General features: G+C 43.3%; 5 protein-coding genes across 9 annotated transcripts; 3 read left to right on the top strand and 2 right to left on the bottom strand.

Moving 5' to 3' along the window:
- The first annotated feature begins 358 nt into the window (after positions 1-358).
- On the top strand, positions 359-5,437 carry LOC137598772 (phosphatidylinositol-specific phospholipase C, X domain containing 1). Of its 3 annotated transcripts, none has more exons than XM_068319240.1 (7): positions 359-773; positions 865-1,033; positions 2,517-2,659; positions 2,766-2,894; positions 3,157-3,312; positions 3,710-3,890; positions 3,979-5,437. In XM_068319240.1, exons 2-7 carry the CDS (start codon positions 925-927, stop codon positions 4,218-4,220), a joined length of 960 nt encoding a protein of 319 aa, XP_068175341.1. In that variant the 5' UTR covers positions 359-773; positions 865-924; the 3' UTR covers positions 4,221-5,437. The 3 variants fall into 3 exon arrangements, with proteins under 3 accessions (XP_068175341.1, XP_068175338.1, XP_068175340.1); XM_068319237.1 differs by having other exon boundaries at positions 3,976-5,437; XM_068319239.1 differs by having other exon boundaries at positions 851-1,033; positions 3,976-5,437.
- Positions 5,438-5,733: 296 nt separating this feature from the next.
- On the top strand, positions 5,734-8,135 carry LOC137598698 (phosphatidylinositol specific phospholipase C X domain containing 1). 2 transcript variants are annotated; one of them, XM_068319132.1, is made up of 6 exons: positions 5,734-6,056; positions 6,269-6,405; positions 7,166-7,294; positions 7,371-7,526; positions 7,598-7,781; positions 7,875-8,135. In XM_068319132.1, the coding sequence occupies exons 1-6, from the start codon at positions 5,936-5,938 to the stop codon at positions 8,123-8,125; spliced, it is 978 nt and encodes a 325-aa protein (XP_068175233.1). In that variant the 5' UTR covers positions 5,734-5,935; the 3' UTR covers positions 8,126-8,135. The 2 variants fall into 2 exon arrangements, with proteins under 2 accessions (XP_068175233.1, XP_068175232.1); XM_068319131.1 differs by having other exon boundaries at positions 7,598-8,135.
- Positions 8,123-11,422, bottom strand: gtpbp6 (GTP binding protein 6 (putative)). Of its 2 annotated transcripts, none has more exons than XM_068319129.1 (10): positions 10,802-11,422; positions 10,587-10,724; positions 10,424-10,494; positions 10,222-10,352; positions 10,032-10,102; positions 9,771-9,929; positions 9,471-9,679; positions 9,195-9,343; positions 8,829-8,981; positions 8,123-8,746 (listed from the first exon to the last, which is right to left on the bottom strand). In XM_068319129.1, the coding sequence occupies exons 1-10, from the start codon at positions 11,184-11,186 to the stop codon at positions 8,620-8,622; spliced, it is 1,593 nt and encodes a 530-aa protein (XP_068175230.1). In that variant the 5' UTR covers positions 11,187-11,422; the 3' UTR covers positions 8,123-8,619. The 2 variants fall into 2 exon arrangements, with proteins under 2 accessions (XP_068175230.1, XP_068175231.1); XM_068319130.1 differs by having other exon boundaries at positions 10,222-10,349.
- Positions 11,423-12,520: 1,098 nt separating this feature from the next.
- Positions 12,521-15,494, top strand: LOC137598718 (ICOS ligand-like). Its single transcript, XM_068319169.1, has 5 exons — positions 12,521-12,962; positions 13,058-13,378; positions 13,451-13,738; positions 13,826-13,996; positions 15,361-15,494. Exons 1-5 carry the CDS (start codon positions 12,830-12,832, stop codon positions 15,447-15,449), a joined length of 1,002 nt encoding a protein of 333 aa, XP_068175270.1. The 5' UTR covers positions 12,521-12,829; the 3' UTR covers positions 15,450-15,494.
- A 354-nt stretch (positions 15,495-15,848) lies between these two features.
- nit2 (nitrilase family, member 2) lies at positions 15,849-19,790 on the bottom strand. The gene is made up of 10 exons (XM_068319170.1): positions 19,710-19,790; positions 19,428-19,546; positions 18,405-18,525; positions 18,133-18,221; positions 17,948-18,041; positions 17,797-17,871; positions 17,634-17,712; positions 17,417-17,515; positions 16,066-16,121; positions 15,849-15,985 (listed from the first exon to the last, which is right to left on the bottom strand). The coding sequence occupies exons 1-10, from the start codon at positions 19,735-19,737 to the stop codon at positions 15,894-15,896; spliced, it is 852 nt and encodes a 283-aa protein (XP_068175271.1). The 5' UTR covers positions 19,738-19,790; the 3' UTR covers positions 15,849-15,893.
- Positions 19,791-20,085: the final 295 nt, after the last annotated feature.

The following is a 20,085-nucleotide window of genomic DNA, read 5'->3' as shown; positions in this document are numbered from 1 at the left end:
ACTAAATTAATTGAAGTATTAGTCAAAGGTAACACAAGTAAACATAAAAGGATTTTATAATTGAACGTTTTTATTATTGAGGAAAATTATTGAGAAAAAAACATGATCAGGTTTCTGAATTAGTTTCTAAATAATATTGAAATAAATATTATTGGTAATAATATAGTAACCATATACATAAATATAATTTAAATAAAATTTTAAATTATGTAATTTTTTTAATACATATTTTATTTTATTTTTTTCTTTGCTATGCTGCTTGATAACATTTGACGCTGCTGACTGGCGCGTATCTGGCCACACCCCCTCAGTGACGTCACCTCAGGTGCTTGTCAGTCAGCCCCGGATGGGATCTACCTGCTGTGGCTGCGGCTGTGTGGCTGTGGGGTCTGCGGTGAGCTGGGCTTCCACACCGTGTCCGTGGGCTCTTTAAGAACGAGTGTTCGTGTCTCTGCTGATCCGTGGGCAGCAGGCGGCGCCGCCGCCCTCCCCGCTCCCCACTCCCTCTGCTGCCGCACCGGCTGACACCCACCCGGGGCGTGGAGCGGCTGCGTCCCTCCGATGCCGCTGAAGCAGCCCGATCAGGAGTGGATGTTTCCCCGCGGTGGGTGATCGACAGTGATCCCGGGTTGTGCAGGTGTAAACGGTAACGGGACCGAGCCGGGGCGTGTTAGCGGGTAGGATGGACGACTTCTGGAGCCCCCCGGCGGTTTCAATCATCGTGTTGGGTGGATCACCTGGTTCGGCTGGTTTGGGCGCAGCAGTTTGACCAAGTGAGTAATGAACGAGACGGAAGCTGTCGTGTGACTCCGTGGGACTCTGAAGGTGAAGTTTAACACTAAAAACACAGAAAATGTCCCACAGCGGCTTCGCTCGTCCATCTCAGCGAGTGTTCGTGTGAATCCAGAGCCAGAGCTGTGTGACATGTCCTCGATGTCCGGGCTGAGCCTCGGAGAGCTGCCCATGGAGAGCTGGATGTCCCAGCTGCCCGGAGCTCTGTGGGACACCCCGCTGGAACACCTGGCCATCCCCGGTGGGTGATGGGTGGCTATTATTACTACATACATGTGATGTATGACTGACTTAAATAATAATAATAATAATAATAATAATAATAATAATAATAAATAGTAGTAGTAGTAGTAGTAATCCTTTAATGATCCCCATAGGGAAATAATTGTTTCCTCTCTAAAAAAATCATATACTTATATATGATATACTTATATATATACGGCAGGATGGAACAGGTGGAGAAAAGTGTCAGGTGTGATAGAAGAGTTTCAGATAAAATGAAAGGGAAGGTGTACAAAACTGTGGTGAGACCAGTGATGTTGTTTGGTCTAGAGACAGTGTCATTGAGGAAAAGACAGGAGACAGAGCTGGAGGTAGCAGAGATGGAGGTTCTCTTTGGGAGTGACCAGGAAGGATAGGATCAGGAATGAGTACATCAGAGGGACAGCACATGTTAGAGGTTTTGGAGATAAAGACAGAGGCCAGACTGAGATGGTTTGGACATGTCCAGAGGAGAGATAGTGAATATATTGGTAGAAGGATGCTGAGTTTTGAACTGCCAGGCAGGAGGCCTAAAGGAAGACCAAAGAGGAGGTTTATGGATGTAGTGAGAGAAGACATGAAGGTAGTTGGTGTGAGAGAAGAGGATGCAGAAGACAGGGTTAGATGGAGGCAAGTGATTAGCTGTGGTGACCCCTGAAGGGAGAAGCTGAAAGGAAAAGAAGACATCGAACTAGCCCACACATACACACACACACACACACACACACAAAAGTGCATGTAAGGACCTTCCCTGCTCAAGTGCACCTCGGCAGTGCTCAGAACCTGGCACCTCTCCACTGCCAGTTCACACTTCAAAATTTTTGGTCCACATGGGTCTTGAACCAGCCACCCTCTAGTGCCCACCCCAGTACTTAGTGGACTGAGCTACTGCAGCCCCCTAAATATAGCCGCTTTAACTGCTTACACATTGTAAACTCTTTAGATGTATGGATAAATATAAATAAAGTAAACGTAAGCAGTTTGTTTCACTATGAGTCACAGATGCACTTAGATCCCTCCGTCATCCATCCTTTTTCTTTCCATTATCTGAGCTGGATTGCGGTAGCAGCCTGAGTGAGGCTGTTCCAGCCGTTCCTCATCCCATCAACACTTTAGGATACGAGTTGTATCGTCTCTCCACTGAATGGAAGGACTGGGTCCACCCTTGGATCTTCTTCCGGGTGGATGTGCTTCCTCCAGAGGGGCACACCCAGGACTCATCTGAACCAAAGGCCTGAATGACCTCAGCAGGCTCCTGTAGGGGTCGAAGGGCATCGTCTCTGCTCCACAACACATAGAAATACAGAAACACACTTAAAACGTCAACAACACAACATGCAGTTTATTTACATTGTGTTATTTGCTGTGTGTTGATACATAAGTGAAATTTTCCTTTGTATACCTGTGTTTGTGTCTGTTGGCTCATGTTTCCTGTACATCATATTTATCCTATTTCCATTTAGGCAGCCACAATGCAATCACCTACTGTCTGGACACGAACGACAGATCTCCTGTTGACCTGACTCAGCCACACATGCTACAAAAGCTCGACAAATACATGAAGCCCCTCATCCGCCCCTTTTTGTACAAGTGGGCGATAACACAGGTAATTAATCTGAGAACTAATCGATCACCTTGTTGTTTCTAGAGAAATGTTTTAAAGCTGGAGCTCACTTGTGCATTTGTTTTCCTTGTTTGTTTGTTTTTTGCAGGACTCCACTATAAAGCAGCAGCTGGACTGTGGGGTCAGATACTGTGACCTGAGAATCGCACACAGGCCCAACGACAGCTCCACGGATCTGTACTTCTACCACGGTGTTTACACCACACTCACTGTGGAGGTGAGGTAACAAACACCAGTGAACACATAACCTCACTGACAGTTAACTGGAAGATAAGAAGGAAATGCTAAACTGTTGTGTAAAAGCAGCACAAGGACAAAAGATTAAGAAAATACATAAACTCAGCCATGATATGGAACTAATGTTTGTTAATATCAGCCATAAAAACTATGAAACACAATTACGACTGTGGCAACAGAACCAGTTGTTGAGATAAGGCTGAGGGTTGTGCACAAACCAGCAGCTTGTGTTTTCTTTGCAGACAGTTCTGATGGAGATTAAAGAGTGGCTGGATGATCATCCTAAAGAGGTGGTCATCCTCTCCTTCAGCCATTTCCTCGGCCTGAACCATGAACTTCACGCGCTGCTGCTCACAACTATACGGAACATATTCACCTCCAAACTCTGTCCCAAAACAGTACGACTTCTTCCATTTTAAATAAGCGCTTAAGGACTAAAGCTGGCTTTGATTATATTATTATTGTTGTCAATGAATCTTGGGAACAGGCCCAAACCAACATGAATCCCACAGACTAGTATCTTCTGTGTCCTCCTGACATTCAGCACCAATATGTTCTAATCCACAGCTCACAAATACATTTTTTACTCCTGTTTGAGTAACATTTATTAAAACCAATGGTGCTCAAGTGTTGAAACAATATATTACCGGTATATCTGAAAATTGACTGCTAGTTTTGGCTTAGGCCAAAACTATGGGTTTCATGAGGTGGAATCACACTGCTTTCAATCAACAAATTATCTATATACTATAACACCTGACAATGAAATTAAACCTTTTATTCTGTTGATTTCAGGAAATGCTAACTCTTCGAAACCTGTGGGCATTAGGGTGCTCAGTGATCGTGTCCTATGAACACAACATAGTCAGCTGTCACAGTGACCTGTGGCCTCATATTCCTTACTGGTGGGCCAACAAATGTCAAGCAGAGGCTCTTATTGAGGCATTTGAACACAGGAAAAAACATGGCCGGCCAGGTATTGTGCGATTATGAATAAAACTTCGCTTTTTTAAAAAATAATGCAGTATTTTGCCACTGAAATGCATGTATTTGTGCTTCAGTAGGTTTTTTTGTCACTGGAATCAATCTGACAGAGGACCTGAAGTACATCTGCACACACCCGACGGAGTCCCTGAAGGACCTGGTGATGTCCACGTATCCCATCCTGCTGAGCTGGGTGAAGGAGCAGACTCCTGGCTCCCGAGAAGACTCTCTCAATATCATTGCAGGGGACTTTATCTCAGAGAGCCAGTTTGTACCAACTGTTGTCGCACTGAATGATAAACTGCTGAATAGGTCCACATGACTTGTTACCATTTTGCATTAATCTGCAAAAAAATGTGAAACACAGCATGAAAAATACTTGAGCTTATTTTGTTAGGAGTGACACAAAAACACTCAAACACTCAATGCACTGCAGTGAAATATGCATTTTGGTCTTGAAGCTGCTTGAACGCTGCTTTGGTATTTTTGACTTGCACCCAGTTTGCTTACATTTAATTCACTCTTTATGCAATGTGCTTCAGAGGTGACCAGTTTCATGTTATGGTGACCAAAGCAATAATGATATAACTCATCTCACTTTAACGTAGGCATTTTAGATGAGTAAGCACAAGAAATATTTAATAAGCACATGTTAATGTGACGCTAGTCATGACCTTTTATAATTATGAGATGAAGTAGCTAATCTTCATCACCTACAATACAGTACATGTATTCTTAGTGAAGGTAGACATTACATGTATGCAATATGCATGGAATATTTATTTGCATGGACTGAAACTTGACTGTTCTTTTTATGATCTACTCTAGCCAACAGGTACAGCCTTTATTTGAAGTAAAGACTTCACCTATGTGCCTGTGGGAATAAGCTTTTACAGTATACAAGTGTTTTATAGCAAATAGTCACACTTTCATTCTATGAACATCCAGATTTATAAATCAGTGTTAAATTGTTTCCTTCAAATATGACATCACTGGAGTAAATCTCCACTCCCTGTGGCATTTGTTTCACTTACACAAAAGAATTGTCTATGGTGCTTTCAGGCCACAAAGAGCCATGTGGGTAAAAATCTTTTGTGTTTCCTGATACTATGTTTTCCATTGCAATGCTTTACTGTTACCTCACAATAGTTTGTGTACCATTGTTCATCTGAAACTCTGCTGCTCTGGGATCCTTTCAGTCCAAACATTTTCATGGTTGATAACATGATGGGGAATTGCTTATGTAAAGATCTGCTACACACATGAGTTCATTATAGGAGTCTTAACCTTGTAAAATTAAATCTTACTACACATATCCAGATAATGTCTTCTACACTCAGCCTGATTCATAGAGCTATTTACAATGAGGGAAATAAGGGTCATTAATATATTTAGCACTACAAAATGGAGTTCTAATTATTGTCACAAAATCAATTTCCTCAGTTCAACGAGCCAAAGTCACATATTACTTAAAAAGAATAACACTTAAATTTGTGTTTATTTTGCATTTAAAGTATATGGCTTGAACTTCAAAATGAAATAAACAGTTTAATATTTATTACTTGAGTCTTCCCTGATTCTCGCATATTTTGTTGTCTTTCATTTAAAGAGGCTCTGTGTTGTTTACAGTTATAAAAATGTGTCATGGTGACATTAAAATACTGTATGCTAAAACATAATTATTATACACATACAATATTTACTTGAACATGTGTGGCTCCGTTAGGCTTCCGTACTTCCTGGTGTAGTGTGCGTCCCGTGACCAAAGGTGTCGGAATTTGTAGTTCATCTGTAACTTTTGCTCCGCCTCCAATCAAACGTCATAGTAACGAAGCCGGAGGTGTTTTGGCTATTTTAGTTTTATTGTGTTCATAATCACTTCCTGTATAGGAACACATACATATTTTAACGACAGTTCCACAGGAACGACCGAATCTAGCGTAACTCTACCGACAACAACACCGCGGAAGAACCAGGAAATTCAAACCTCCCATCACATCGATCAATTGAAGGAATGAGACGGATTGATCAGGTCATATGATGACCGGTGGAGACCGTCTGCTGCTGCCGGCCAACATGGAACCAAGCGCCCAGGACTGGATGTCGGCTCTGCCCGAGGAGCTGTGGGACGTCCCCCTGTCCAGCCTGGCGTTACCCGGTAACCTCACCTGTAACCTCACCTGTAACCTCACCTGTAGCCTCACCTGTCCGTGGGTTCATGCTTCTTCTGACCTGATGGTGACGTCAGATCAGATCATACACATACAGGCTGTTGATCGTGTGTTTAGCTCGAGCAGCACAGGGTATTTCTGGTTCAGAGTTGGTATGAGGAGCTCTAACATGTGGGGGGTGATCCACCTGTGTGACCAGGGAGCCATGACGCCATGAGTTACTGCCTTGACATCAACTCCCCCCTGGTGCCTTCAGAACCAGACACCTTCAGGCTCCTGGATGGGCTTCTCTCCTGCCTCACTAGACCGCTCATATTTAAATGGACAACAACACAGGTATGAATGTGTGAAGGCACACAGAAGCTAAGAGCTGATCAAATTATTGATAAATAGTGGTGTGAGGATCTCAATGGGAGGCAGGTTTTGTGTTTTCACCTATTGTTCCTGAAACAAGGAGCAGCAACACGTCCAGAACCTCTGACCTGCAGTCCAGCGATGAAGACTTGGATGACTGACCCATTTACATGCGCACATTGGATCACTGTTGACCTTGATTATATTACGAGTAGGCTATCGATACTGATTAATAGCATTAAACAATTTTTTTTGGAAAGTCTATTTTTACCTTAAATTTAAAATGTAGTGAGCGGATAAACATTTGTTTCATAAGTACGGCAGCATCGTCACTAGATCGATGAAATAAATTTTTACCGCAAATACTGAATTAAGATATTGATTTTTCAACATGAGATTGATATAGGAAGTGATATTGTATCACTAGTAAATACTTCACAATCCACCCACTCACCACCTTGTCCCAGATGTTCACTAGTAATCCAGTTTGTTTGTGGTTCATCCATTTGCATCTGTTTCAGCCTCAGTTTTGATGTTGAGAATCAAATCTGTTTATTTAGAGACATTTTTTCACTGTGAACAGGCATCAAATGCAACTGCCCTAATCTGTTTAATCATTTAAGGATTGGAATAACACATTTGAACAATTTAATCGTTTATAAAAATGGTGAAACAAATATATACGACTATCAGACATTTTTCTATAGAGCTCCTATAAACGTCTCATTTCTCTTCCTCGCAGGACAAAAGCATCGAGGAGCAGCTCTCGATGGGGATTCGCTACTTCGACCTTCGCATTGCACACAAACCCAACGATTCCTCCAGCGACCTGTACTTCACACACATCATCTACACACACCTAACCGCTTTGGTGAGAACCGTCACTGGTTTAAACCTTCAGTTTGCTCTCCTGCAGAAGGTCATTATAAAATGTGCCTCCTCTACAGGATGCTCTGCTGTCTGTTGCCAGCTGGCTGCACTCTCATCCAAAGGAGATCGTTATTCTCGCTTGCAGTCATTTTGAAGGAATCAATGATCAACTCCATCAAGCCTTCATTTTTACCCTGAAGAAGCTATTTGGTTCAAAGCTCTGCCCCCGGACAGTGAGTGTTGTCTCCACACAGCTGATTCATGATGTGAAACTTGCCTGAAACAACCTTTTCTGCCCCCACAGGAATCCGACCTCACCTTACGGAGTCTGTGGTCATCCGGCTATCAGGTCATCCTGTCTTATGACTCCGAGACAGCGCTGAGTCATCAAGAGCTGTGGCCCGCCATTCCCTACTGGTGGGCCAACCAGCGCACAGCGAAGGGAGTGATCAGTTACCTCGAGTTTGAAAAAGACCTGGGACGTCCAGGTGAGTTTCACTCCCACTTTGGTTCTTCTTTCCTGTTATTCGGGTGTGTCTTTAAGAAGCTATTCTGTTTATTTGCGTTCTTTCTTCCAAAAGATGGCTTCTTCGTTTCGGGCCTGAACCTGACGGCTGATCGCTCTTACATCATCAAGAACCCAAAGCAATCCCTGCGGACGCTGACTTTCAGTAACTGGGAGAGTTTGAGGAAATGGTTGGAGGACCAGCACCCGGGGTCCAGCCCCAGGAGCCTCAACATCATAGCAGGAGACTTTTTGGGTCCACTTCCTCTCTGCTCTCTGGTCATTGCACTGAACCAGAAACTACTAAAGAAGAATTCCATTAAGTGAAAGATATAAAGCTGTGATTTTATTTTACAAGAATCATTCTTAAAATTACTACTGCATACCTGATTTTTTCTTCTGTATATTTTTGTCACTTTCAGATTTGTGTCTACATTTAAAATGTCTGCTGATGTGATTAAGGGCTTTATAAATAAAATTGATTGATTGATTGATTAAAGGATTAACATCCTTGTTACAATCCTTGTTGTCAATGACATCAGAGGCCGATGAGTGAATGGCATTTGTCACTACGTATATTGTTTGTAGCTTGAGAAGGCAGCTGGGCATCAGTCAAAATGATGATGCGACATTCAAGAGACACAACAATGATAAAGAAGAGATTAGCAGAGAACGAGCCAGATCAGCTCTGTGAGGCTGGACAAATTCACCTCAAGTGTTTTCAATGCTCAATTTAACTAACTATTTTTTTAAACTATTGTTTGTCGTTTCTTTGGTGATGACATCCTGCAGCAGGAACAATTCCTACCCTCTTCCTTTAGCTACCTGCCTCCGAACAGTTTCTTAAAGCGTCCATACGCAGCGCTGCTGATGATGACCTCAACCACAGCTGAGCCTGTGTCTGCTTCCACCTGCACATCCTGTACTGTCGCTTCCTTGTACAGCCAACTGTGGATGAAGATGAGCATTTACTGTTGATGAGCCCTTGCATTAAAAACAAAAGCATAGTGAGAAAAAAAGTCGATCTCACCTTAACTGAGGACTGCTGAGGTCAACTTTGATGTCCAAACAGAGTCTTCCTGTGGCGTTCATAACCTTCTCCTCCACTGTGTTCTTCAGCTCTTCCAGGCCCCGTTCTTCCAGGGCAGATATGGACAGTGCATCTAGTTCAGTGGGCTGATAGCTGAGGGGGGCAAAACACAATACCTACTTTCATTTTCTGAAGATTAAACCACAGTCCATCTCAACCCCATTCACACAACAGATATATTACCCAGGCAAGAAACATTCAGCCCATCAAATGTTCTCCATCAATGACTTTTTTCAATCCGGTTTGCCTTTATAGATCAGCCACAGCATAAAAAGTAATCTGGCATGCAGGATTTGTTTGTCTTACTTGTCGATGAGGTCAATTTTATTGTGGACTTCTATCATGGAGCTCATCAGCCTGTCAGGAATTTGCAGCTTTGTGAGGACATTGAGCACATTCACCTTCTGATTGACTGTCTCTGGGTGACTGATGTCTCTGACGTGAACCAAAAGATCCTGGAGGTGCAACAAGAACAAGCTTCTCTGAAAAACTGCAGTCACGCTAAAAATGTCCAAACATTCAAAGATCCAAACAGCCTTCATTTGATCACAAAAAGCCTTGAAATGAGCAGGAGGTACTCACTGAGTGTTTAATATCTTCAAGCGTGGCAGAGAAGGAGTCGATGAGCCGGTGGGGTAACTGGGAAAGAAAGCCAATGCTGTCCACATACAGGACTTTCATGTGATTGGGCAACTGGCCACCGTGGACGGTGACATCAAGGGTCGCGAAAAGTTTGTTTCTGGGCTGTAGGCCGTCGTCACCCGTCAGCGCTTTGATCAGAGTGGTTTTTCCTTGACAGACAGAAGAACATAAAGCAAAAGTGGTCCATAGCAGAAAACTTCAGCCCAAACATCAGATTTCCCAACTGGGCCGGTCTCTCACCACAGTTCGTGTATCCTAACACGGACACGATGGGGAACTCCTTGTGTTTACGCTGAGATCGGAGGAGGTTTCTCCTTTTTTGCACTTTTCCCAGCACTGAGCGTATCTTGATCTCTCGCTCCTTCAACAGTCGCTGCTGGACCTCAAACAGGGTTTCACCTGCAAAGACCAATCACTGAGCTGGAGCTCCTCTCTGACACTCATCCACGCTCCGCTGACTAACACACTCTGCTGACTATTATTCAGGTGTCAAGAATTTACCTGAACCGCCGATATATCTTGCTCCTCCGCCCTGCTGATCCAAGTTTGCCATTTCATTTTTCAGACGAGATCTACCACATCACATAAAAACAGATCAGAGCCCCGGTCCCACAGCAAAACATGTTTTAACATGGTTAAAACACAGGAAAATCTAGATTAGCTATGGGATATTTTGAGCAAGCAACGCTACCTCAACAAGGGTATCTCTGCCAGAGAGATCTGCAACTTGGCCTCTTTAGTTTTGGCATTGCAACGGAAGATGTGGAGCACCACCGTATATCTGTCAAAGACTTTCACCCCCCATGCATCTTCCAGCTCCTTCTGTGTGGATGAAAAATATTGATGTTCAAAACGTTTCTTTACCCAGCCAGTAAGCAATCCCATGATCTCACCTCAGACAAAGGAGACAGACGCTCAACGTTCACAAAAACAGCAGTGATTCCTGCAGTGTTCCTGATTTTCTCTGAAGGGAGGATGAAACACAAATCCATCACATCAAGCGTCACTGATCCGACGAATAAACTCACAGGTGGACACAAAGTAGACGCCTGATACCTGTCAGAGACTGGAAGTTGCCTTTGCCAAATATCTTCTTCTTCTCTGGTGTCTTGGTGGAAACAATGGCCTTATTTACCACTCTCCAGTCGTCCAAAGTGTTAACCAGCCCCACAGCCTCCGCCATCATCAGATCAGCTACAAACATCGTTTAAATGAGTGTTAAACCACTCAGCAGGATCCATACACTCCCATCCATGTTCCTGTCTTCTTACCTGTGGTCAGGAACTGCTTCCTACTGCCCCACTTGACGTCAGGGTGAACGATGAACACCCTGTGGTGGCCCTCCCCGGTGCCCACAGGAACATGCTGCTGGAACAACTCTTCCGCCTCTCGATCATCAATGACATCTTCCTCCTCCTCCTCCTCCTCCTCGGTTAGGTTTCTATAGCGACCAACGCTGGAGTCATCCGTGCTGCTCAGGTTCGGTGCAGAGAGAGCAAACCCCCTGAGGTGTGCAGCGAGGACCTGGGGTGTGTGATGGGGTGTGTGATGGGGTGTGTGATGGGGTGTCCAGGTCGTCAGTGCTCTCTGACAGCTCAGTGTCCAGTGTCGGTGCAGGAATGGTCGCCATGACTGAATCCCCCTCAGTGTTGTCATGTTGCTCTACTGCTGCTGGTTGTCTACTGTAGACCTACCATGTGACAATGCTGCTGAAGAGTCTAAATGTTGGCCTACGTTAAAATAACACCAACCAAAAAGCGGTGAGCCGTAGAGTCACAGATAGAAAATATTTTCACACTTAATAATCATGTCTGACGTTAACACTGGGGTCAGTTGTTTCTGCTAAAAAGTAAAACATGCTATCTGTTGTGTATCTGGTGCGGATGCATTATGGGACATTTTCTTCCAGAATTATGTCCACCAGGAAGTGTTTCTTCACACGTTCTGTACGACACCGTAAATTAGTCTATCTACTAAACGTTTTAAGAATTTAAAATGTATATAAAAACGTATAAATACAATTCATAAACATTTATGTATCTCGCAAATTCTCCTTGAACGGAATAATATACGCAAATTGGAAGGAAGCGGAGCCTACAAGACCATTCGCTGAGAAAAAAGTATTTATTTTGTAGTTCTGTTATACGTCATCTCCGGTGTCGTCATTTCCTTTAAGTGTTCGCAAAAAACAGCTACACTAAGAAACACACAAAAACATGGACTATAGCGTTAACAGAAATACTGAGTTGAACAAAATAAAATTTATATTTTGGTTCTCTATCATCTCAGTTTAGTCCGTTCTTTGGTGGAGTTCAGGGGAATTTTAAATGTAATTTTCAGTTATATTTCACTGCAAGTCCATGAAGACTAGTACTGTATTTCTGATTTGTAAATGTCTTCTGTCAGGGAGGGAAGCCAATTAAAGGGCTGAATCATTTTGTTAAAAAACTTTATTTTTTGTTTGGATTCATGTATTTTTTATTAAAAATATCTCCAGTGAAAGAAAGGACTGTCTGGATTGGGAATATAATTCTATAAAATAAAATAAAAACAAGTGGCTTTCAGATTTTCTACAAACTATTTTCTGAATAAAAAGTTCAGACAAGCCTCTTAAAACACGTGGCTACACCATCATAGCATCACTACTGTATTCATGAGAAGCGGATCCGATTATTTTTATTTCACTAATTATACAAGTGACAATGTTTTAAACACTTTTATCGATTTCAAACTTGCATTAATACTATTTTGCCAGTAAAATATTATGAACAAGGGTTCTGGGGAAAAATATATCACTTTCCAACCATCTAGGGATTGTTCGCGTCTGTAGTTGGGACGGAGAGGAATTAGGGTGGTGTGTGTGTGTGTGTGTGTGTGTGTGTGTATGTGTGTGTGTGTGTGCGCGCGTGCGTGTGTGTGTGTGTGTGTGTGTGTGTGATCACTGTCTTCTACTGCTTACCTCACAGAGGGCGTGTGTCACCTGAAGGAGTCCAACAGGTTGGGTAAATCCTGGTAGTGTGTCCCCTTTCAGGACGGTGTCTGCTCAATGAAAGGAGGCTGTTGTTTCTCGTGCTGTGCTGAACGATTTCTCTCGTATTTTTGGACAATCAGACGACGAAACAAAAGGCGAGATTAACACCAGAAGAATGGGAGAACAAGCCGCGACTTGACTGACAATAACTTCCTTCAAAGAAAGGAAATGTTTTGGGGGAGTTAAAGGAACGAGCAGGATCCAGAGACCGGGTTTAGACCCCAGGGAGCGGGCTTAGAACCCAGGGAACGGGCGGGAACGACCACTGATGGACCCCTCTTTAGATCTAACCTGGATCATTTTGGAGTGTTTTTGCGTCTATCGCGCGCAAATGCGCCCTCAGAGCGCGATGTGGCGCACAGGACTGCTGCTGTGTTTACTCAGTTCCTGCTCCTGTCTGGGTGAGATGATTCTGTTAAGTCATCCATGTTTAAACAGAAAAACAATCACACCGACCTTACCGGTGATTAACATGTGCTCTGTTCCATCTCTGCAGAAGAGTGCGTCCTTGGAATAGTTGGACAGCCGGTGTCGCTGCCCTGTCTGTCCCCTAACTTGGACAATCTGACCAACTTCTCCATTGAGTGGAGGAGAGATGATGAGGTAGTGCTGAGGTCTGTGTTTGAGGACAATAAAAACGTGGAGGAACTGAGCGCCAACAGCGCCAACATCCCAGATGATGCTGCTCAGACTGGTAACTTCTCGCTGGAGCTGCCCACGGTTCATCCTACGGAGCACAACAAGACCTACAGTCTGATCGTCATCTCAGAAGAAGATTCAAACGCTGCCATGTGCACCGTTTGCCTCAACATAGCAGGTCAGTGTCAGGCAGCAGATCTCAGCCCATGTTGTCAAGACATCCACTCATGTTTCTGTTGGCTGTTTGCAGCCAGTTTCAGTTTGCCAACGCTGCTGCAGATGGAGAACAATGAGGAGGGAGATGAGATGAGCTTCCACTGCCACTCTCGTGGTGGCTTCCCAGAGCCATCCATCCATTGGCTCATCAACAACACCGAGGAGCCCCCCGAGGGCTCGGTGAGGACTGTGGCGCTGCCTCTGCCAGACTCCCATCTGTTCAATGTCACCAGCTTCCTGACCATGAACGTCTCCCAGGGCTCCAGCGTGACCTGCGGCGTGGAAAATCAGCTCATGAACCAAACCTTGGCATCAACAATCCGTGAGTAGTGGATGAGTCATGAAGCTTCAGGGGAGCTCCAGTGGGTTACACCCGGTTCGCTAATGTCTGGTTCTTATTGGTGCCCAGTTGGAGTCAAGGACAGCCGTGTGGTGGTCCGAGCATCAGAGGCCATGTGGATCTTCAGCACAGCTCTCTGTGCAGTGGTTGGGGTCTTGGTGATAATCGGGGTCGGCTACCAGATTTTCTTGGACAGGTTAAGTAAGAAGAAGAAGATCGTATATGAACAATCAATAAGAGGTAGGAATCCAAAAACTGTCACACGAGACACTGATCGGCTCAGATGCTGTTTAATTCAAAATAATTCAGAGTTCATAATTTTAATCTATTCTTTGGGCTATAGATGTTATAAAATTTGAAAAATAAAAGCATAAGAATATAGAAATACATATGCAGTCGAAAGATAAAACAAGAAAGACACTCATTAGAATGCCTACATTCACAAAGGACCAGTTTCCAGATGCAGAATTTGTATCAGCTGATTATTACATTTTACTTATACAGGTTTCTCTGTAGATACCAGACCCCTAAGTAGCCCAGAATAATTTGACTTTTTCCCTTGAGAAGTTACAGATGATGTAGAAAAACAAATTATTGACCTAAAAAAAGTTGATTGGTTCAATTGTGGCTGTAAACCAAACCTCCCACCAAGTTTCATAGAAATCAATTCAGTAGTTTTTGTGTTATCCTGCTTATAATCAAACAACAGCTCGACAGATGAAAACAAAAAGTAAAAATAAAGAACAGGAATTACAAAACGAGGATTTACCAGGAATAAAAGGATCTACACAGAAATCAATGTCCCTCAGAGCAATAAAATACATTTGAGGATGTGACCTAAAACCTTTATGTCACACATAAATGTGTGTGTGTGTGTGTGCGTGCGCGCGCGCACGCGCGTGCATGTTTGTTTGTGTTTGTGTGCGTTTTATTAGCAATGGCTGGTGCCACTTTTTAGCAAACATGGTGAGGACACTTGTTTAGTCAGTTATGAGGTCAGTCGTGCATTAAACCACAGATATCTGACTGTGTGAATCCCAACCTGGTGCTCATGACTCTGGAGGTGAAAATCATGTGACACGTTACACGAACAGTCAACACTCTCTAATGCATTTTTCTTGGGGATCTGATGAAGTAAATTACTGTAACTGAAAATTAAAATCAAATATTCCTCCCCTACTGCAAACTGAGGGCTGGAATCTCATGATGATTCCAGCCCTTAAGAATGAAGCTAACGATTGTTGTTTGATCCTACGACTGTATTGGAATGTTTCCAGAGGAAAATTTGAATGAAATTGAATATTTTCTTGACATTTGATGTAGTGTCACAGATGTTCGTTTCAGTGTGGAATTGTTCCCAACAGGGTGTGACAGCAGAGGTCTGGTGCTTGGACTGGTTGATCCTGAACAGCCACTGTCACCATCGGGGGTGGTTCAGGATCAGTCAACCAATCAGAGCATTGCTCCTGAATAATTCTAATAACTTGTTGTGTTCAGTTTGGGAAAATTCTGATGAAAGTAAAACTGAAATAAGTATAGTTTTCTGAATATAAACTTGGGTCATTTTTTCATTAAGAACTGTGGTTTTAAATGCTTCCTGTCAGGAAACAAAAGACGAAGTCCGTACCCGAACACCGAGGTGACGGAGGAAACAGAGGTGATGAAGTCAGACCCAAAGGAGACTAACGTTTAAAAGTGGACTAATTACAACGTTGTTGACCCAACACCTCATACTGTAAAATATGTGTTTCTGACACTAGTGGGTCACCCACTAATACACTACATACGTATATCATGCTTTCATATTCTTCTGTTTCCCACAGCTATGACTTGTTTTAATAAAGATTTAAAAAATCACTCATGGAGCTCTTTGAGTTCTACTGTGTTTAAATTTTCCCATCATGGCAGAAACATGACAGTGAAAATGTGGGCAGAAATCAATGAAGGAGAAATTGAGAAATTTATATCTCCAAAAACAAAACAAAACATTAAAAAAAACTCTTCAAAAGTGCAACCTGAAGAAGAGAGTAACTTTAGAGTCCTTGAACTTCTTTAAGCCTTCATTTTGGTGTCACATGGCGTCAGCTGCTTCATTCCTATCTGGTGTCTTTGCACCTTCCTCTCCAGGTTGCAGCGATCAGTTCAATCCTTCCTTCACAATGTAGATATCGTCCCGACGCTGTGCTGTAATCGGGATCTGTTGCCGGATTTCTGCTAAATACTGAAGGTCTGGGATCAGATAGAGAGGGGATAAGTGTAGGCTCTATCAATACTGTCTGCAGATACAAGCAGAGCGCCGATTCGCTCACCAATGTCAGCATAAATCACGGTCTCCTCTGCTCCGGCTTTTGAGATGACTTCTCCCCTGAAACCACAGATTTCAACAATGTCAACTCTGCAACGTTTAAAACCTAGAAACATTCAGACAGCAGGAGAACAAAAAACTTTCAATATGATCCAGTATCTGACCACCTGCAGTCTCTGATGCAACGTTGATCTTATTTGTCTCTTCGTTTTATGTTGCTCAGAGTTTACAAAGTCTCACTCTGGGATTCTGTAGATTTTACTCCGCATTATTTACTTGAAAAATTAAATCTTTTATAATAAAACCTGTGATCGTTCATTAGATTCATCTTTAAACAAAAACAGTACACCTTAAGTTGTACGTCAACTTCAATAATTTTGCATATTAATAAAGTTGATGGGGTATTTTATTTAGGCAATGCGCCTCTAAAAAGTTGGTTTTGGGTTAATAACAGTTGTGTAACACCAAATACACCAGTCTAGGCTACGTGGGCAAATAATCCATTAGTTTAACAACAAGGTGCGATAACCACAGACCGCAAAATCAGTAAAAGATGCGAAGGATCAGGGGAACCACTACATACGGGGCAAAAACAGAAACAAGCATTGAGTACCCCTGGTATTCATCTCCTTATGCGACACATCATTAAAACTCACAAGACTCACTTGTACAACAATGTCCTGAGAAACCGTCACATCTGTGATGCTGACAGGTACAGACAGGCTTTTGAACATGTGGTGCCATACAGACAAAGTTCTCTTCAGGGACATCTTGATTATTACAGAGAAACAGTGAAGATATATTCTGCTGCCTTACAACAGCGAATTAAAGAGTTCAGCTACAAGACTGGTCCCTGTCCAAGTCCAGACCTGTCCCCAGTTCAAAAACCATGAAATTTGAAAACCAAATATGACAACAGAGATCTCAAACTATTGATAATCAACTTCAGTCATAAATCAAGAAGAAATAGGAAGAATTCAACTCTAAAACTTCCTCATTTAGTGTTGTCTGTTCCTGAACACCGAGGGTTGATAGAACACAAGTGAAAATGAACCTGTCACGGCTGTGGGACACACAGCCGTGAGTTGAGTATCTGACACTGAGGCCAACTGTCTTTGGTAAACACATCTACCCACTTCCGTGTCACTTACACACATAAAGAGTGGAACCAACTGTGAGCCTTTTATTTGTCTTTCAGCCGGTTCTCTGTTTAATTGGACATTTCATGCCTTCTTTCACGTTGCTGTGGCTTCACAGCATGTCTGATGGACAATCTTCTGTCCACTGCTTCCTTGTAGTTTTAGCTTATGAATTCACTCTATTACAGTCACAAAGTTACACTGTTCTTACTGTACCATGGGTTAACAACAGTGCTGTGACCCCAAGCGATATACGAAGCCGTCTCATCCCTGGCAGGAGATGCTGTGGCCACATAAAGCTGGTTATCCAGGGCCCTGTCAGGGATACAATACAATCTGGGATGTTAATCGTATAAATGGGACATATAAATCATTGTCAGAGGAACATATAGAATATCAACTAATTATTTTTCTGAAGTAAAGTTTTTAGCACCTGCCCCTCTGCAGTAGTTCCCAGTGGGCCGGACCCGTGGTCATGTTGAAGGCTCCTGGGTAGACCAGCAGCTGACAGCCTGGAGGCAAACAGGACAACCTGATCAACAGTCGAACTCAGCAGCGGAAACAGCAGACGGCCAAAGAACAGTCGAGTCACGTACCTTTCTTACTGTAGAGTTGAGCCAGCTCAGCAAACCTCAAGTCATAACAGATCCCCACGCCCACTTTACAGAATGCTGTTATTGCAGAGAAGACATGTTAAAATGATGCTCGTCATTTTAACATGTCAGGAAGTCAGGAGGAGTCACTCACGTGTTTCAAACACGGACAAACGGTTGCCTGGGCTCAGGACCTCAGACTCCTGAAAGCGGATTTTCCCGGGAACATCAATGTCAAAAAGGTGAATCTGTGACAGATGGAGGGAAGCACCTTGAGCTGGTGAACGTGGGCCTAAAAGCTCTTTGAGGTTTAAACCGAGGGTCCAGTAGCACACACACCTTCCTGTGCTTCAGCAGCAGCTGTCCGTCAGGCCCAAACACTGTACAGGTGTTGTACAACTTCCCTTCATCTTCTTCAGGGATTGATCCTGGTGAACGACACATATCGCAAACGGTTCAATTTCATTAAAAAAATTCCAGAATCAAACAACATGCATACACATCCCAGAGTTACACCTGAGAAAGACTATCATCTGAGTTAACAGGTACCCACTGAAGGGAAGGTACTCCCACACCTCCAGTGTGTAAGTGACCCCACCAGGCCTCCTTACCTCCCACTAGATAAACCTTGTTCTCCTTCGCGGCCTCCGCCAGCAGCTGGGTGGACTCTCCTGGGATCCTCTCAGCATACGCTGGGAAGAAGCTGGTTCCATAGGGGGAGTTGAAGCACTCCTGTGTTAATGACAAGTAGCAGAAGTTGTTTGTTTGTTTTCTGTCTTAATCACGCCCTCTCCCTAAAGGTGATTATTGTTGTAGTTCCACCGATTAAATCCATAGTTAAAACGCATCTACATTTACGACCACCACATCCCATCAAAACACTTGTGTGTGCATCTATATCAGTGACCCCCAACCCCCAACTTGACCCTGGGTCAATTTTATTCATGATCTGATTCTGAATTATGTTTTGTTTTGGTAAATAACCAGATTCTCTCCTACACATCTGTCTTGACGCTTGTCAAGATGCTTGCCTCAGTCACATGACTACCTTCTTAAAGGGGCCGCTCCCTTTAAGAATACATTACAGTAGGGGTCCTCAAACTTTTTCCTGTAAGGGCCACATAACTTTCCCCTTCTCTGATGGGGGGGGCCAGGGTCAGTTTGTAACATAAAAACTGCGAAGATCGAAGGGGTGCTTAAATGTAAACATTTACTGTCTTCTAGAATCAAATGTTAATAATCCTTTTCGGTTATTATGTCATTTGGAAGTTGTGCTTTTTCACTTGCTCCCCCCCAAAAAAAGCGCTAGTTTTACCTCACATGCTTCTATGTGTGAATACATGTCCAAATGCGTTTCCCCAAGCTAGCAAAAGAAAGGAAAAACAAACGACTTTAGAGAGAATAAAAGAGTCAGTGAGGGGACAGAAGAACTTACTACTTAAAAGAAGGAGAAAGCTGCAACAGCACGCTGGCTGTTAGCTTGAGCACAACAACAAAAACAAGAAGCCATTGATAGACGTTTTGACACCGACGACTTTATTTTTGTGAGTAAGGAGCACGAACAGACCTTCAAGCTGCCATGTTTCAGCACCAGCTGTTAGAACCGACCGACCCCAGCCTGCACGTCGACTCACCGGCAGCAGCACCAACTGGCTGCCTCGACCCGCAGCTTCCTTCACCAGACCGCGGGCTCTGCTCAGGTTGTCCGCCTTGACGCTGGACACATGCAGCTGGATCACAGCCAGACGGAACGCTGGCACAACAGACCGTCACTATGTTTTAGTACCTTTTAACTTTACACGTGAATGTCAGTGACTGGAGGACGTGTCGGTGGACTGCAGCACAGATAATTAACTGATAATTATAAGAGTCGATTAGTTATAACACAAATTAACAACAGGGAGATGTGTACTTACTGGACATCGCTTTTGCTAAAGTTGACATGTATGCAGAAGTGTTCGGTGTCACAGTCCAGAGGAAACCAACGCGTCACGTGATTCCAGGGGCGCGGAATTGCTTTTCAAAATAAGAGTCTTAATGTAGTCCACAGCCTTGGTATGGCTTCATGAAACTAAAGTTCAGTCAAACCACATGAAGAACATCTGTAGATGTGAGTTGAATCTATTCACATCTACACGCTACTCTGGAACTCTTCCGTAACGTTTGTGTGACGTTACGAATTTTTATTGCGAAGCTTGCAGACGCCCCGTTAGTACGTCATCAGGGAGGGACGGAAAAATTCAGTTGTAACATTAGAAAACTTTTAAAAACATTGAGTGTGACCGATGAGTG

Source organism: Antennarius striatus, chromosome 7 (assembly GCF_040054535.1).
Source record: "Antennarius striatus isolate MH-2024 chromosome 7, ASM4005453v1, whole genome shotgun sequence".
In the NCBI taxonomy this organism is placed as follows: Eukaryota; Metazoa; Chordata; class Actinopteri; order Lophiiformes; family Antennariidae; genus Antennarius; species Antennarius striatus.
This window is presented reverse-complemented; position numbering and strand designations above follow the sequence as displayed.

Bases quoted from the DNA above. Each gene is read 5' to 3' on its own strand.
- LOC137598772 (XM_068319237.1), top strand. From the start codon at position 925: ATGTCCTCGATGTCCGGGCTGAGCCTCGGAGAGCTGCCCATGGAGAGC. The intron at 1,034-2,516 runs GTGGGTGATGGG...ATTTCCATTTAG, and splicing joins GGAACACCTGGCCATCCCCG to GCAGCCACAATGCAATCACC. The intron at 3,891-3,975 runs GTATTGTGCGAT...TTTGTGCTTCAG, and splicing joins GAAAAAACATGGCCGGCCAG to TAGGTTTTTTTGTCACTGGA.
- LOC137598698 (XM_068319131.1), top strand. From the start codon at position 5,936: ATGATGACCGGTGGAGACCGTCTGCTGCTGCCGGCCAACATGGAACCA. The intron at 6,406-7,165 runs GTATGAATGTGT...TCTTCCTCGCAG, and splicing joins TTAAATGGACAACAACACAG to GACAAAAGCATCGAGGAGCA. The intron at 7,527-7,597 runs GTGAGTGTTGTC...CTGCCCCCACAG, and splicing joins CAAAGCTCTGCCCCCGGACA to GAATCCGACCTCACCTTACG.
- gtpbp6 (XM_068319129.1), bottom strand. From the start codon at position 11,186: ATGACAACACTGAGGGGGATTCAGTCATGGCGACCATTCCTGCACCGA. The intron at 10,103-10,221 runs GTAGCGTTGCTT...GTGATGTGGTAG, and splicing joins GCAGAGATACCCTTGTTGAG to ATCTCGTCTGAAAAATGAAA. The intron at 8,982-9,194 runs GTAAGACAAACA...TGCCCCCCTCAG, and splicing joins AAAATTGACCTCATCGACAA to CTATCAGCCCACTGAACTAG.
- LOC137598718 (XM_068319169.1), top strand. From the start codon at position 12,830: ATGGACCCCTCTTTAGATCTAACCTGGATCATTTTGGAGTGTTTTTGC. The intron at 13,379-13,450 runs GTCAGTGTCAGG...GGCTGTTTGCAG, and splicing joins CGTTTGCCTCAACATAGCAG to CCAGTTTCAGTTTGCCAACG. The intron at 13,997-15,360 runs GTAGGAATCCAA...GCTTCCTGTCAG, and splicing joins ATATGAACAATCAATAAGAG to GAAACAAAAGACGAAGTCCG.
- nit2 (XM_068319170.1), bottom strand. From the start codon at position 19,737: ATGTCAACTTTAGCAAAAGCGATGTCCA. The intron at 19,547-19,709 runs GTAAGTACACAT...CTGTTGTGCCAG, and splicing joins TTTAGCAAAAGCGATGTCCA to CGTTCCGTCTGGCTGTGATC. The intron at 18,042-18,132 runs GTGTGTGTGCTA...CATCTGTCACAG, and splicing joins TGCTGCTGAAGCACAGGAAG to ATTCACCTTTTTGACATTGA.